The sequence below is a fragment of the Cebidichthys violaceus genome, unplaced genomic scaffold (genome assembly GCF_023349555.1).
Source record: "Cebidichthys violaceus isolate CVI_PGR_0920_01 unplaced genomic scaffold, fCebVio1.0.p SCAF_65, whole genome shotgun sequence".
NCBI classification, from domain to species: Eukaryota; Metazoa; Chordata; class Actinopteri; order Perciformes; family Stichaeidae; genus Cebidichthys; species Cebidichthys violaceus.
The window spans coordinates 961,776-976,306 of NW_027176872.1; the positions used below are offsets into that span (position 1 = coordinate 961,776).

The window sequence follows — 14,531 nt, forward strand, 5'->3', positions numbered from 1 at the left end:
CACTTCAAACTAAAATTTGAAGTTTCCCCAGTTTTCTCCCTCGGCCTTCCCCCCTCCGCTCCCATTCATCCGTTTCAAACGCGGTGGGGGGTGAAACGCCCGGGCCCCGGATCAACGCCTCGCCCAATGGGACGCAAAGGTGTGCTGGGCGCCGACCAATGGGAGGGCGACTCGGTGCGTGATCGGGGGCTGACTGCGCCGTGGAGGCAGCGTGGTACACAACAGCATGGGCGTGTGAAAAAAAACATTCCTGATTACACGCGCCTCCCTTGACACCCCCCCCCCCCCCCCCCCCCCCCCACACACACACAATCACACACACCCCCAATACACACACACACCATCGTCTTGGATGAGTCAATCTATGTCACCGTCTACGTAAGGAGGAGCAGACACACCTTCAGTGACTAATCAGACTTTGCAGAATTGAAACTGAAAAACAGATGCTTTGTCATCATCTGTTGGCTGGATGTAGAGTCTAAATAAAGTATTACAATACATTTTGAATATTTCACACTTTTCCCAGAAATGTATTCGTTCAATCTGGAGTGCAGGCGGAACAAACTCTCCCTACAGTTTGATATGTCATTGGCTAAATAGAAATGTATTGCCACTGTTTATGGCAGAACTTGTGTAAATATGTGTTGTAGGTCGGGAAGCTGCTGTTTTTTTGTTTGTTTTTTGATGATGGATCACGTCTAATTGATATGATGTCATACAGTAGGCTACATGAGTCCATTCTTTCAGAGAGCTGTAACTCCACTGAGGATATATGTCAATAATAGCTTAGAAATAAACTTCACTTATTTGGCAATTTCACCAAAAAACAAAACAACGACAACCAAATGAAAGTAGACTGATGCAAAACAATAAAACAATAAAAAGATAAAAAGGGAATTAAATGTGTTAAAATATGTGACATAATAGCAGATTTAATATATTTAAGGGATTTATAATAATATTTGATTATATTAGCCTGTAATGGTCTCGCGTGTTGCAAAAGAAAGGGTGGCTTTGACATTTTGTGAAATCATCTTTAAGCATTTTGAACTGATTCAAACCCTAATAAACAGTCCCAGTGAATTCAGCAGCAACTTGAATATCCGAATCAGTCCATGTGAGAAGGATTTATTTTCCTTTTTTATTATTTCCTCTGAAAAATCCATTTCTCATTTGGTACAATGGAAGAGGCTTCGACTAGCTCCCAGTGACTAAATTCTAGAAGTTTAACTTGAACTGACCTCACATTTTTACCTTTGTGAACTTTTTTTTTCTTCCTGTTCTAAGTCGACTGCTGTGTCCATCGTTGGGTGAAAGAGGTCGGCCGACAGGAGGTGGCCTCGGGCAGCCCTCTGGATTAGGTAAGTGTCAGCTGTCTAGACCTTCCTGCACAGCACAGACAACCAGGACAAAGGGCCGGCTGGAGACTCACAATGGAGAAATACACACACAGACATGCAGCACTTTAACTGAGTCTGGCGCTGTGGGACGTTCCTCAAAAGCGTATCCAGGAATGTGTCGCTGGCAGAGCGGAGAGTCTGAATGCAAGTGAAATAACTTCAGCCCATATCTCTAAAATATTTACATCTTGACATCTCGATTACAGCTTCCAGCATCCTAAGTTTAAAATGAAACCATTGTTCACTTTGGTTCTACTTTCTTGAGGAAGTGCCTCTTATTTATCAATTTATTTAATATGTACTTAATTCATATATATAGTGTTAGTACAGAGAGTTGTGCGATAAGATCATATTTTTGGAATAAAAACTTTTTTCACTCGAACAGCCTAATTGACAACAAACCAAACAATACAAAATGAATATTTTTAGGAAATTGCTGCACTTTTAATTTCTCTGTATGAAAGATAACCCAAGTCAGTGTTTTGTCATAGGGCAGCTTCACAGTACACCGGAACAATGTTACCATAGTGTGTTTACTGTGTTGACACATAAAATTGTTATTTACAATCTAATTCTATATTTTCAGACAGAAGAATTTCACATTTGTATATGTGCTGTATATTAAATATATAAAACATTCTTGAATGTTTATGCATAAAGAAAACACACCAAATATGTTACTTTCTGTGCATCTTCACAACGCTTTCTCCACATCCCTGTTTGTAACATGTTCCAGTGTTGAATTGACTCATACATTTATAAGATTGTACTTCCTTTGTTACTGTAGCAGTTGAAGAGTCACTCCACCAGTTTCACACATAAAAGTCCCTTTACTGAGAGTACTGGCCTGTGAGAACAGCTGTAGTGTCTTCTGTGGCTCTGCTGGGGGCATCTTATGTGTGTCCCACATGTTTATTTCAAATTCCCTTTTATGGATTTAGACACTTTTATGTCTAAACACTTAAAAAAATTATGTTTTTGTCATTTTAAATGTAAACTGTTTTCCAGTTATTATTCGTTTGTTGAAATTCTTTAAATTACACTTAAAATGTAAGTGCAAAAAGCATGCTTTCTTCCTACCACTTTTATTTATTTTATCTGTAAAGGGAAGGTTTTTTGTTTTTATTTATTTTTAAATGTACTGCACTTTGAGCTACATAGTCTGTATAAAGTGTGCTATACTAATAAAGATTATTATTGTTAAAATAGTCTGAGAAAAAAAACCTTCAGATCCAGCGTTTTTTAATCTTGACTCACATTATGTAAAACTAGCTTTTGCTACACTGATTCTGACCTTGTTTTCCTTTTTCTTAAATCTGTCTCTCACGAGCCCCAAACCTTATGAGTGAGAGTGTTCCTCTAAACTGATGTACTATAATGACGGGACTCATTCAAATGTTTGACTCTATTAAAGATAAGATTTCACCAAAAACTTAAGACTTAAAGCTCCATTCATCCATTTTCTTTGGTCACTTGGGGGCAGCAAAACACGCAAAAAAAAAATGCAAATCACCTTCTTGTCACCTCATGAAGGCGCTGACAACTGCTGATTGACGCATTGCTGGCAGACACAGAGCAGCATTAGCGCTTATTTGGAGTTACGTACCTGACAACTTGACAAAAACACAATAATCTATTGTCATAATAAAATCATTGATTTGTGCAGCTTTAATACTTCATGTTGCATCGCTGTCTTGTTGTGCAGAACTAAAATAATGAAAAGACGTCTGCGCTAATGCGTGTTCTAGCATGGTTCAGTCTTTTATTTATCCTCAGGATTATCGGGCTCCTAACATTGCAGGAGTGAGCGGTCATGGCACAGAAGAGCACATTTGTATCTCCTGGTCTTTTGGCCAGTCAGGTCGCCCTAGTTTTAAAAGCTTGATGCAATGGGGACCTAATCTTGGCCGACGTTAACTAGTTACAATAGCCCAGCTCTTTTGAGCAGAACTTTACAACATCCTCAATGGACAAATGGATTCTGTTGGGATCTTTAGTGGCAGCATTGCCCCAGACATTGCGGCTTTCTACGCAATGTCGGCCAATTTTCTAGCAGTGTTGTGAATGGCAAGCAAGACAAGGCCAACAAGGACTGACTGTTCTCTTTTGCTGTCACAGAAATGGACTTTTGTCTCTTTCCTCTTATGAGACAGCAGCCGGGAACAGCTCATTACAGGCCAGGGAAATGGCCTTTAAGCTGCGTTTGCATCTGTTTGGAACATGAGGGTTTGTGCCCGAGGACCTGGACTGACCTGGTGTTAACAGGCAGAGTTACCCCCCTCATGGCCGGTCCTGCCCTGGGACCTGTAAAGATATGTCCCAGCCAGCACTAAGAGGAGTTATTTAAAAGTCTTCCTCTCCGGCCAGTGATCGTGTTACCTCACTGGGAATAACCTATACTTCTACTTGTTGCCCTGACTGACAGGAGCTGCTGCTGGTCAACTGGTCTACGGTTCAATAAGTTATGAGGGGAGGGTTGAGCTTCTGGGCCTCTCTTGTTTTTTGTCTTGGGAGATGGAACACACCATTGTGTAAATTTCACAACAGCTCAGAAACTTCACTAATTACCTTATTAAGTAGAATATATTGTGTCTTTTATCCATGTTGACTGATTTTCTAAAGCTACAAACCCACTAAGCTCTGATGACAGAGCAGTTTTCCTGACTCTTTGGACACAAATTCATTAACACCAGAGGTCATTTGATAACCCAGTGCCAACTACCTAAAAATAGCTTGGGAGATTTCTGGGGTTTTGTTTGACTTGCAGGGCAGAGGAACTGGTTTCATTAACCTCTGTGTTGAACTCAGTAAACACAGAGGAAAAAAAAACCCTAACCCTAAATGTGTTGTCTCTGCTGGTTACATAACATGTGGCATTCGTAGCAGAGAAAAGGCCAAATGATCAAATGAAAATAGACAGTTATATTCCAAATAATGATATCTGCGAATCTTAGATATCATAACAACAACAACAACAATGCATATAACACTGACGTATTGTGTGAGTAAATACAAAAAAAAATACAAATAAATTGTTTAATACAAATCTATTATTTTAATACAGCTTATATCGCATTTGTCTTCTATTCTAGATGTAAACCTGTTACTAAACATTTATTCCGTTTAAGTCCTTACAATGTGAACTGCAGGCCAGACTGAATAAAAGTAAAGTTCATACATCAGTCATTTTGGTTGAAAATAGATTCAATACTCATTGCATTGGCTAAGTAGGAACTGCAGATAACAGTAAATGAGGAACCTGACCTATGGTGTACTCAAAATGTTCTCTCTGTGTCATGCTTCATTTCATATTATCTTCACATCCACTTAAGAAACCTCTCACGTTCAGTTCCAGATGTTGAGGCCATTTCTTTAACAGCTTATTTCTATACAGAAATATCTGACAAATGGTTGTAAAGGTCTGGAGCTACCTTTATAACGTATATACCACTATGTGCCTGAACGCACATGTCCAACTCTGAAATACTCTCTGCTTTATAGCATGGGTTTCTGGGACTGATTCGGATCTCATCGTGAAAGGTAAACCCTGCCATCTGCTGGTGTGGAGAGACAAAGGCTTTCATTGGCTTAGGCTGTAGGTTAAAAAAAATAAAACTATAACAGAAGATTAGCTGAATATCCTTTTAATTTTGGTTTACATTCAAATGTGCAATATCTACTATCTTCTTAGACTGATTTTTTATTTGTTATTTTGCTTAACAAACTGACCACGGTGAGGGTGTTTTTGCAAAGTTCTATTGTAAAAAAAAAAAGACTAAAAACTAATTCTGGATGATCACTTTACTTTAGCATGTCATCCTGTTCCATACTCCATCATTAAAAACCTCTTTTTTTTCTTGAGTAGCATAAAAGGACTACAACTCGCATTTTGTTGTGCATTGTAAAATAGGTGGGCCAGTTGTAATTCTTACATCCAGGGTACGGGCCCAGAACAGCCACTCAAAGTAGACTTTTCTTTTGTCAGTTTTACACAAGGCTGACCTTGAGCCTTACATTTTTTAGTTTTTTATTCTGAATCAGGGGAACATGCTTGCACCACTGCTGAATAAATCATTTCCAGGATTTAGATGATGTGGGGATATTACATTCTTACAAAGTCTTTAATGGGAGTGAGCCCAGCGTGAAGACACTTCCAGCTCTCTCCCCTTTGTAGAGCTCAGACCTGAGTTGGTTCAGTTTTAAATATAATTCTAGTGTCAGTATAGAAGCATTAACTTGAGGGTCCCACATGATTTAATCTTCCATTCCCAGAGTAATGCTGACAGTATGCCAAGTATAACCTCGTAGTTCCCTTAAGATTTGGTGACATAATATTAGGCTTAAGTCTTAGTTTTTTTTTGTATTTAGCAATATGATACAATTTTTCATACCATAAATACAGGATTAAGGTCTGTATTCAGGTACAATTTTGAGCAATTCATAAGCTTACATTACATGATATTATAGTGAACCTAATGGCTCCTCCATGATGGTAAAAATAAGCATGTTTAAATATCTACTGTACTGGTTTGTAACTGCACAAACTATTCTCGTTTTTTTTTTCTTTCGACACGAGAACCCGAAAAGATCACTATTGTATCTAAAATCCTATCGTCTCAGCTTTTTTTTCATTGTAGGCTATTGTCTTAGCTGGTAGAGAGTCCTGTCCATCGCAATACTTAATCCTTTCTTTGGCCTTTGTGGGACAATAATGGACCTGGAAATGACTGCAGGTGCATGAAAATGCAAACAAACATAGACGCATCGGCCGAACTGGCTGAGAACAAAGACGTTGGAGTGTGAAAGTGTAGTATTTTGTTATTACAGTAGTCTTGCCTTTCTTCTTGAGGCCAATCCCGTCCAATTTAACACATTTCCTGTTTGTGCTCGGGGTCCAACCAGCGGAGTGGTTGCATGTGCACTAATCAACACACAGAGAAGAAGCTTGCTAGAGTTAAGATGGCGGCATGTGGGTGAGGAGGCTGGGATCTAAACTCGAGGGTTTTCGCCATTAAACGATTCCTATGAATCCACATATATACATTAATCGAAAGAACAACAATTTCCACATCGTTCACACGTCTGTGTGTGATTTTGGATTGACCCCATGACATCTATACACTTCGTGGTTCACCCGTTGCCGGGGACTGAGGATCAGCTCAATGACAGGTATTTTGTTGCGGCCCGTGGAAAAGAAGCATTTTAATCTGTACTGACGTGCGGGGTATGGTATATAGTATTCGATATTGTCATTACGACCGATGTTGACATTGTCATGCGTGTTCAGTCGGGTTTAAATAATTTAAATGACCCCCCCCCCCAGGGTTGAAACAAGGCCCGGCATCTTGAACAATCCTCGTTAGCCTGCTGCTACCTAAACAGTCGGTCCAGTGCTAGCTCGATGCTAACCCGTTAACTGGCCATCGTACGAATAACGTAAGCTAACACTAGCGGGCTGTTTCCTTGCTTCTCTGGAAGGATTGGCTCACAGTCAAAGTTGAGATAGACAATGCGGGTTGGGGGATGGGGAAAAGAGAGGGAAATAAGGGTCGTAAAACACAACGTTGTTGAAAAGATACGAGTTTTCGTGTTCAAATCACACATGCACTCCTTTGACGTGTGTCAGTGTTTATTTTGTGGGTGCCTCGTTGATTATCATGATCAATGAAGTAGCTAACGTCAGCTAACGGATAACTAGCTGCTAATGCTAGCAAGCTAATTCGCTGCCACGCTCTTGACAAAGCCAAATATTTGTGTTTCGTGGTCTTTTGTGGCATTGTATTATTCGAACGTTTAACGGCACAATTTACTTGCTAGCAACGTCGGAAATAATGTTTTCACAATTGTCCCGTTTGAACATCGCGTACCGAGATAAATATCTAAAATATGCAGTGAGGCACAGTTAGCAACATTGCATTCACATTAATCCTGTTATCTACTTTAGTAAGGGGACCAGACGAGGCTTATAAAGTGTTTGTTATCGATGCTGGACTCATCAGCGTTCACGTGATCACACACTTCATTTCTTCACTGTTACCCAAATACCTAGAGCATACTCGGGACAGATAATTCAATTGCACACAATATTGTTAGTAGTGGCATGCTGGCATGCATCACACTGCGTTTAATGGAGTTTCTTTAGGAACATTCTGAAACTGAAGAGATAATGGGACAGCAGTAGTTGGACAAAATGTCCAGGAAATTGTGTGCGACCTGTATTTTTTGCAGAACATGTGATTTATGATAAACCTATTTATAACATCCATTGACATTGAACTGAATAATGAGCTGTTCTACTTAAAGAGGTTGAGAAGTGTTTTTAGAATGACCTTGAGATTAAGAACAGGGTATAGGCTCAGAGTATGTGAATACTTTTTGCAGGTTGGTGTACTATCTTAACTCTGAAGGCCCAGCTTTTGGTTTGATTGACAGGAAAGCCTGGTTACTCTGCTGGTTATTGGAAAAAGTCACTCAAACATCCTGGTGGTTTTGGACCATTGGTTCCTTAAAGGGGTCATGGCTGTTTCATCCCCAGGCATGCATGCCATTGCATGATACAGTCACCATGTGCTGCTGGGAGGCCCCCTCCTCTCTCTTCCCCATGAAGGAACTTGCAGTTGTCAAAGCAGATAAGTGCCTCTATCTGAAGTTAAAAGGCTTGGTCCAGCTTGGCTCATTTGAAGCGATTGCCTGGCATGAACATCCGGTCAGATTTCCTCAACCACATGCCAGTGGTTTGCTTGACCTAGCTGAGGTCTGCTTTGACACATAAGTTTAGCACGGTGGAATTGCAAGTAGCTCCTCCCCTGTAGCGCAATGGATGTTTAATACGTTTTTTGCTGCGCTTTAGTGAGACTTTTTTAAATCGGTCATTGGGGCGGGTAGACTTTTTGTCCATGCTAGAGTGGTGCCATTTGTTTGATGGGTGGGTTAGCGAATGACTGACCTGGATGCTGCGTGAGTACATTTCTCTTACCTCCCTGTAGTGTGTGGACTGCTGCATGGGCTCTTAATGTGCTTCTGTATTGTGAGCAGAGTTCTACCTTTTACCATTTGCATCTCAGACAATTTCTAAATTATTATTATCTTTAAATTATTTTACGTTTGTCAAAGGAGGGCACACTTCATCAAGCAGTGGAATAGATTTACATTCTGCTTAAGTTGTATGCCTGGACGTGGACAACATTTTTGAATGTTTGTTTTTTTGTGTAATCATTATAGTATCGTATCTTTAGACTTACAACTGGTATTAACATGTAAATTGTGTTTTAAATTGTACACATGATCCTTAACTGCACTGCATTTGCATTTAGCACTGAGGATGAGTTTTTGCCTTCTTGCCTTCTTTCTTGAGTTTCAGTTCGGTCACTCATCACTACAAGTGCCCCAGTGCTTCTATATCTGTGTGTAATGACAGACCACATGTGGAGGAAACGGTTTGCAGAAATATAAATTCAAGATGACAGCATGGAACAAATGGGTTGAGGAGTTGATGTATGTGTCTTGACACTAGACACGAATCAGGATACAATACATCTCAGACCACATACGTGGTTAAGCATGTTCGGTAAATAGAAATCCTTCACAAATAATTGAATGTATAGTTTTGGGGTATATTTCGGTGCCCTTTGTGTTATTTTGGCTCGACACTTGCTTTGCACTATTTAGTGAGGTGGGAGGAGATATTTTGGGTGGCAGGGGTCTCAGAAGTAGCAGTCCTATTCGTTTTCTGCATGGACATTATTGGGTCAGTGGCAGATATGATACTTCATGGTAAGGATTAGCATGAAACAGTCTGGACGGATTCATCAGTATTAAAAAAAGAGACAATCTTCAGGAAAAACAAAACCCCCAAACTAATTGTTAAATTGATAAAAAAGACTAGGAGCATCATAGTGAGACTACGTCCAACTACTGAACATATTCTGTTATTTTAAAATCCTTTTTATAACTTTAGAAACAGTTTTTTATAATTCACTTTTGGATTCTGGATTACTTGTGGATCAATGCAGTGACTTAATGCCGTGACAAAGTGTTTTAAATATCTCTGACGGGCCTCTCTGGCTTTCACCTTCTCCATAGCAAAAGCCACTAAAGGGTCATGGGTACTGCAATTTTTGTGTTTGATATTCAAATCTAACGGTGAAAAAACATTACTCCGAAAATTGACATTGTCATCGATAACCAGAGCTAAATGCTTCTGTACACTTTCCTCAGAGGTTTCAATACTGGCATCACCAGATTAGAGTTTCACACCCACTCTGGACTGTGACCTCTGCTCTGATATCCTGTCGTTAGTCAACCATATGTCACAGCTGATGAGGCAAGCAAAGCAATCCCCTCTTTTAAGCCATTTTGTCACCATGGAATCATTTGATACTGTCGAGTGGAACAGATGCTGTAATCCCAATTTGCCTCATATTTGTTTGCCAATCGTGTTCCAGAATGTTTGTTTAAGTGATGTGTTCTACATGTCCTGGGATGCCTACGCTTTAGTTAAATAGAAAAGATGCACACGAGTTGAAGCCATTTGAAATGCACCTTAATGCTCTCCGTTAGGGTGAAACGTTGACGGTTAAGTATGATGACATAAACATGGTTTGCGCATCAGTGGTTCATGTTTTAAACTATATTCCAGCCCTGCATTTCTGAATTGCATACATGAATCTGCATTAATTGGTTTTTAAACTGGTCCCACTTGGATTAATATAGTCTTCATCTTCTTTTCAGGCTCCGGGAAGTCTCGGAGAAACTCAACAAATACAGCTACAACAGGTACGTTTGTGTCCACATTGGAACACTGCTTTTGTCTAATTTGATCAATTGTTGTAAACGGGACGCTGTTTCATAATCAATCTCTATATCGTCTCATTTGTCTTTGTTCTTTTTTTCCCCCTTTTCTAATGCAGTCATCCACACCTTAGTCTGCTGGAGCAGGCCACTCTAAAACAGTGTGTTGTTGGTCCAAACCACGCCGGATTTCTCCTTGAGGTAATGCTACGAGACATTACATCATTAGCATTGATGAAACACTTGATCCAGAGATGTTTAATGTTTATTCATTGCCCACTAAAACAGTTCAGTATAATATGGAGATTTCAATTGAAACCCGGTCACTATTATCACATGAGCTCTGACTTTGCTATAAAACACTCGGTCATTTGCTTCTTTTATTTCATAGGTGGACTGGATTTGATAGATTTGATGTGTTGATTGTATTCAGGACACCACCCCAGTCGCCAAATCAAATCGCACATTAATCTGGAACCTCTCATTTCATTTTTGATTTCCAAGAGGTCTTATCAATGTGCGTAGACCAAAATAACCCTGGACGCCATTGGATAGACCTACAACCAATCAGCAACGAAACATTTGATGCAGCGCTGCGTAAGGAACCAATGAAACCAGACTAGAGTAGGCAGAGATGAGCCTCAATATAGTAAACGAGTGCATTCAAATGTTGCCAGATCCTGTCAGAAGTACAGAAAACACAGCTTTCTTCTCAAGGAAAGCTTCTTCTTTTAGCAAAAACATCCGTCCCAGTTCGTTCAACAGTGACGAGATAGCGGCTTCAACAGAAAGTTCCACATCAGCTGCAGCCATCTTGGTTGTTTTAGTAAATTCCTTGAACGTTGCTCGTCTTTGCGATCTTCGTCTGAAACGCACCCCCATATTAGATAAGCTGTTGCGATCGGCTCGTCAGAACTTGCTTGGAATCTGTCCAAAGCGGAGGGGGGCCAGGAGCATCAGAGCAAATAAACACGAGCTCGCAGATTCGTCTGCTTCCCAGGCGAACTTCAGTTAGGCTAGTGAGGTTTGAGCGAGGCTACAGACACACTGAAGAGGCATGCAGCCATTCACCGCCTTTGTTTATTTGAGCGTTTGACAGAAATGTCAGCAAACTGGGGCATGCAGGTGGAAGTGTGTTCTGGATGAGTAACGCACACAGTAGTGTATTAATCTTAAAGTCTAATCTAAGTAATGAATTATATCTTCCCGTATACAGCACCTCTGACATAAATAAACTGATATGCACAGCAGTAATTTGCCTGTAGACTCAGACTGACATATAGACTAAGATGTGAAAGACAAAAGGATTTTGAGTTGTTGGCTTTATGTTATTTTATGTTTGTCTTGATATACGTTTCAAATTCCTAATTTGATAATTTGCCCTCACATTACAGTACGGGCAAAGAGTTCCTTTTTATTAGTCAAATGAGTGACATTGAAAACCATAAATGCATCTCTTTTAGGATGGACGCGTTTGCAGAATCAGCTTCGCTGTCCAGCCCGACCGCCTGGAGCTCAGCAAACCGGATGGCAGCGATGGGTGAGAGACCTCTTTATGATGGGATCCGTCCCGGAAACTGTTTTAGCTTTGGCACCGAGTTGGAAAACAGATTGCTTGGGGAGACGTCTAGCGCAAGACGCGCTGAACACGCTCGGGCTCACTGACGGTGGTTTGCTGCGACGCCGCTCGGCCCAGTATGAAGCCGTCGGACATGATTTCACTTGGAGAATAATACTCGGGCTCTTCGCTGCAAAGATTTCAATCCAGCAGGAGTGAGACGTGTGTCTGAAAACACAGGCCTGTTCCCAACAGGAGTCCTCCCAACAGGCAGCTGGGTGACTGGGGGATGCTTTGGGGTTTGCTTGTTATGTTGATGATGCCTCTTAAGTCTTTCTTACCACAGAGCTGTTTTTCTTCTTTAAAGTTAGATGCATTCCAGGGACATTTTTGTTTTTTTAAAAATACTTCTGGTTTTATTCCAATCTTGACACCAAACGACCAACGGCAAGAGAACTCGTTTGTGTAACTTTCTAAAAGCCAGTTGCCTTTATGGTTGCGATTTAATTAAAACACTTTTTTTTTCCTCTAGCTGCTCTTTTTTGAGTTGGCTCTGAGTATTTATTTTTGATGAATGTCTCATTGATAGCTGTCGATGTCCTGCCAGCAGAACAACATCCAACCGTGATTTGAGAGCTTTCAAGGCCCCTCTAGCTGCTAAATATGCATGTGAATCACATTGTAAAGGCCTGAGGAGCTCCTTGTTCCAAACGTTTCTGCAGAGCACACGTTTTGCTCCCTGCCACAGACACAGAAGAGGTGGTTTTCACATTGTGATCGTTTTTCAGTCTGCACCATTGTGGGCTGCTGGGAAGCCGATGGAAAATAGTGTGGCAGGTCGTCTTTGGCAAGTTTTGTCGGCTCACTGAACACGGTCTATTATCCTCTGGGATTGTGTCAGCTTGTTGTCTGATTTTGCTGTTTGTATGTATTGCATTTGAATAATTTGAATCCCCATTTCTGCATCCCATTGTCTTCCATCACAATCTGGTACTTAATGTGATTTGTTATTTTATTTGACTTGTCTAAATTTTGTGTCACTGTAGTCCCTGTTTATTCGAAACGTTGGCCAAATGGTCATAATTCAGTTCCCTGGCCACAGCAAAACACCATTTATACCAATTATATTAAGAGCACATGAGTTAAGAATATTCAAGTAAACTACTTTTGGTTAAAGGCATTCCATTATATAGAAAGTTGAAATAGGAGAAAGCAGTTGCAGCCCCAAAACCCCAAGAACTTTGAAAAGAGGAAAGTCTTGAATGAGGAACGAGTTGCAGCCAATTCTGATTCCCAAGGGTGTTGCCATGCTAGTCTCCAAAATACCCCCCCACCTTTTTTCACAATGTAATATTAAACGGAAAAAGAACCCCGAACCAAGGGGTGAAATTATACAGACCTTGGGTAAATGTACTTTCTGTTAACCCTGGTCAAAAATGAGGTCGTTTGGTTCTGTGTGGGACCTCTGTAGGTTTGTAACTGATCTCCCATCTTTTGTTTCCAGTTCAAAGTTGAGCAGTGGTTCAGGGACAGGAAGGAGCTCCAGGCCAGGCAGGACTAGTGATCCGCCCTGGTTCCTGTCTGGCTCTGACACACTGGGCAGACTGGCAGGCAACACCCTTGGGTAAGTTCTGGCAGGGTTGACAGAGACAAAACGGTCCTGTGAAAGCTCAGTGTTTAGAGAGCACAGCGCTCGCGCTGCAGCGGATCGGGGGTGTATTCCCCACACCGTTCGTCATTCTGAAGAGAGACCTTCAGGCTGCTGTGAAATGTAATAAAATGTGTCCACCAAAGAGCATGGCCATGTTCAACGACTCCGCCAAATTTGCGGCCTTTTTGGTGCTTATCCTTACAGTTTAATGTTGAACAGAAACAAAATGATAGTTGAAACATCCAGACTGTACTCATCATACTATGTCAAAGCTTTTTTCTCTGATAATGCCTGATTAAATTAGGAATCCTCACTATTTAATTTCTCCCTTCCTGTAAATGGTGCTGTTGTGAAACCCTATTAGTCTGTCTTGCCCTGTCTCCGCTGTCACAAAGTCAATGAATCCCTCCTAACCCAGACGTGTGTGTGTGTGTGTGTGTTGAGTCTGCTCTGTTAGTCAGATGGTGGGGTTTTTTTGGCGGTTGTGTCTGACCATGGCCTTGCACTGTATGTATCAGGAGTCGCTGGAGCTCTGGCGTAAATGGAGGCAGCGGAGGAGGTGGCAGTGGAGGAGGAGCAGGGGGAGGCGGAGCTGGAGGTGGCAGCAGCGGAGGAGGAGGGGGCGGAGGCAGTGGCGGGGGCGGAGGCACGTCAGGGAGGTCATCGACGGCAGCTCGCGATTCCCGCCGACAGACCAGGGTGATTCGTACAGGGAGGGATCGCGGCTCGGGCCTGCTGGGTAGCCAGCCTCAGCCGGTCATACCAGCTTCTGTCATCCCTGAAGAACTCATCACTCAGGTACCGACTTCTCAGCGTGTGTGTCTATATCTATCTAAAAAACTAATTGTACAGTTAACGGCGCACGTTTACCCGCTAATCTGCATTCACAAGCGAGTGTCGATAAATGTGTTTTCTACTTTGGTGTCCTTTCCGCCAGGCCCAGGTAGTCCTCCAGGGGAAGTCCAGGAGTGTGATCATTAGAGAACTCCAGCGGACCAACCTGGATGTCAACCTCGCCGTCAACAACCTGCTGAGCCGGGATGATGAAGATGGAGATGATGGAGACGACACAGCCAGCGAGTCCTACCTCCCTGGAGGTTTGTCAAACAAAAGGACAACAGCGTATATAAAG

The 14,531-nt window shown here is 41.5% G+C and overlaps 1 protein-coding gene across 8 annotated transcripts in view; it reads left to right on the forward strand.

Annotated features, from left to right (window-relative positions):
* The first annotated feature begins 6,353 nt into the window (after positions 1-6,353).
* The window catches only part of ubr5 (ubiquitin protein ligase E3 component n-recognin 5), a 30,807-nt gene continuing 22,629 nt past the window's right edge, over positions 6,354-14,531 (forward strand). For all 8 annotated transcript variants that reach the window (XM_068734539.1, XM_068734541.1, XM_068734542.1 and 5 more), the window contains exons 1-7: positions 6,354-6,569; positions 10,131-10,175; positions 10,310-10,391; positions 11,654-11,730; positions 13,253-13,372; positions 13,918-14,197; positions 14,337-14,496. In XM_068734539.1, the coding sequence (XP_068590640.1) occupies positions 6,508-6,569; positions 10,131-10,175; positions 10,310-10,391; positions 11,654-11,730; positions 13,253-13,372; positions 13,918-14,197; positions 14,337-14,496 (826 nt within the window). In that variant the 5' untranslated portion in view covers positions 6,354-6,507. The remainder of the gene's footprint in view (positions 6,570-10,130; positions 10,176-10,309; positions 10,392-11,653; positions 11,731-13,252; positions 13,373-13,917; positions 14,198-14,336; positions 14,497-14,531) is intronic.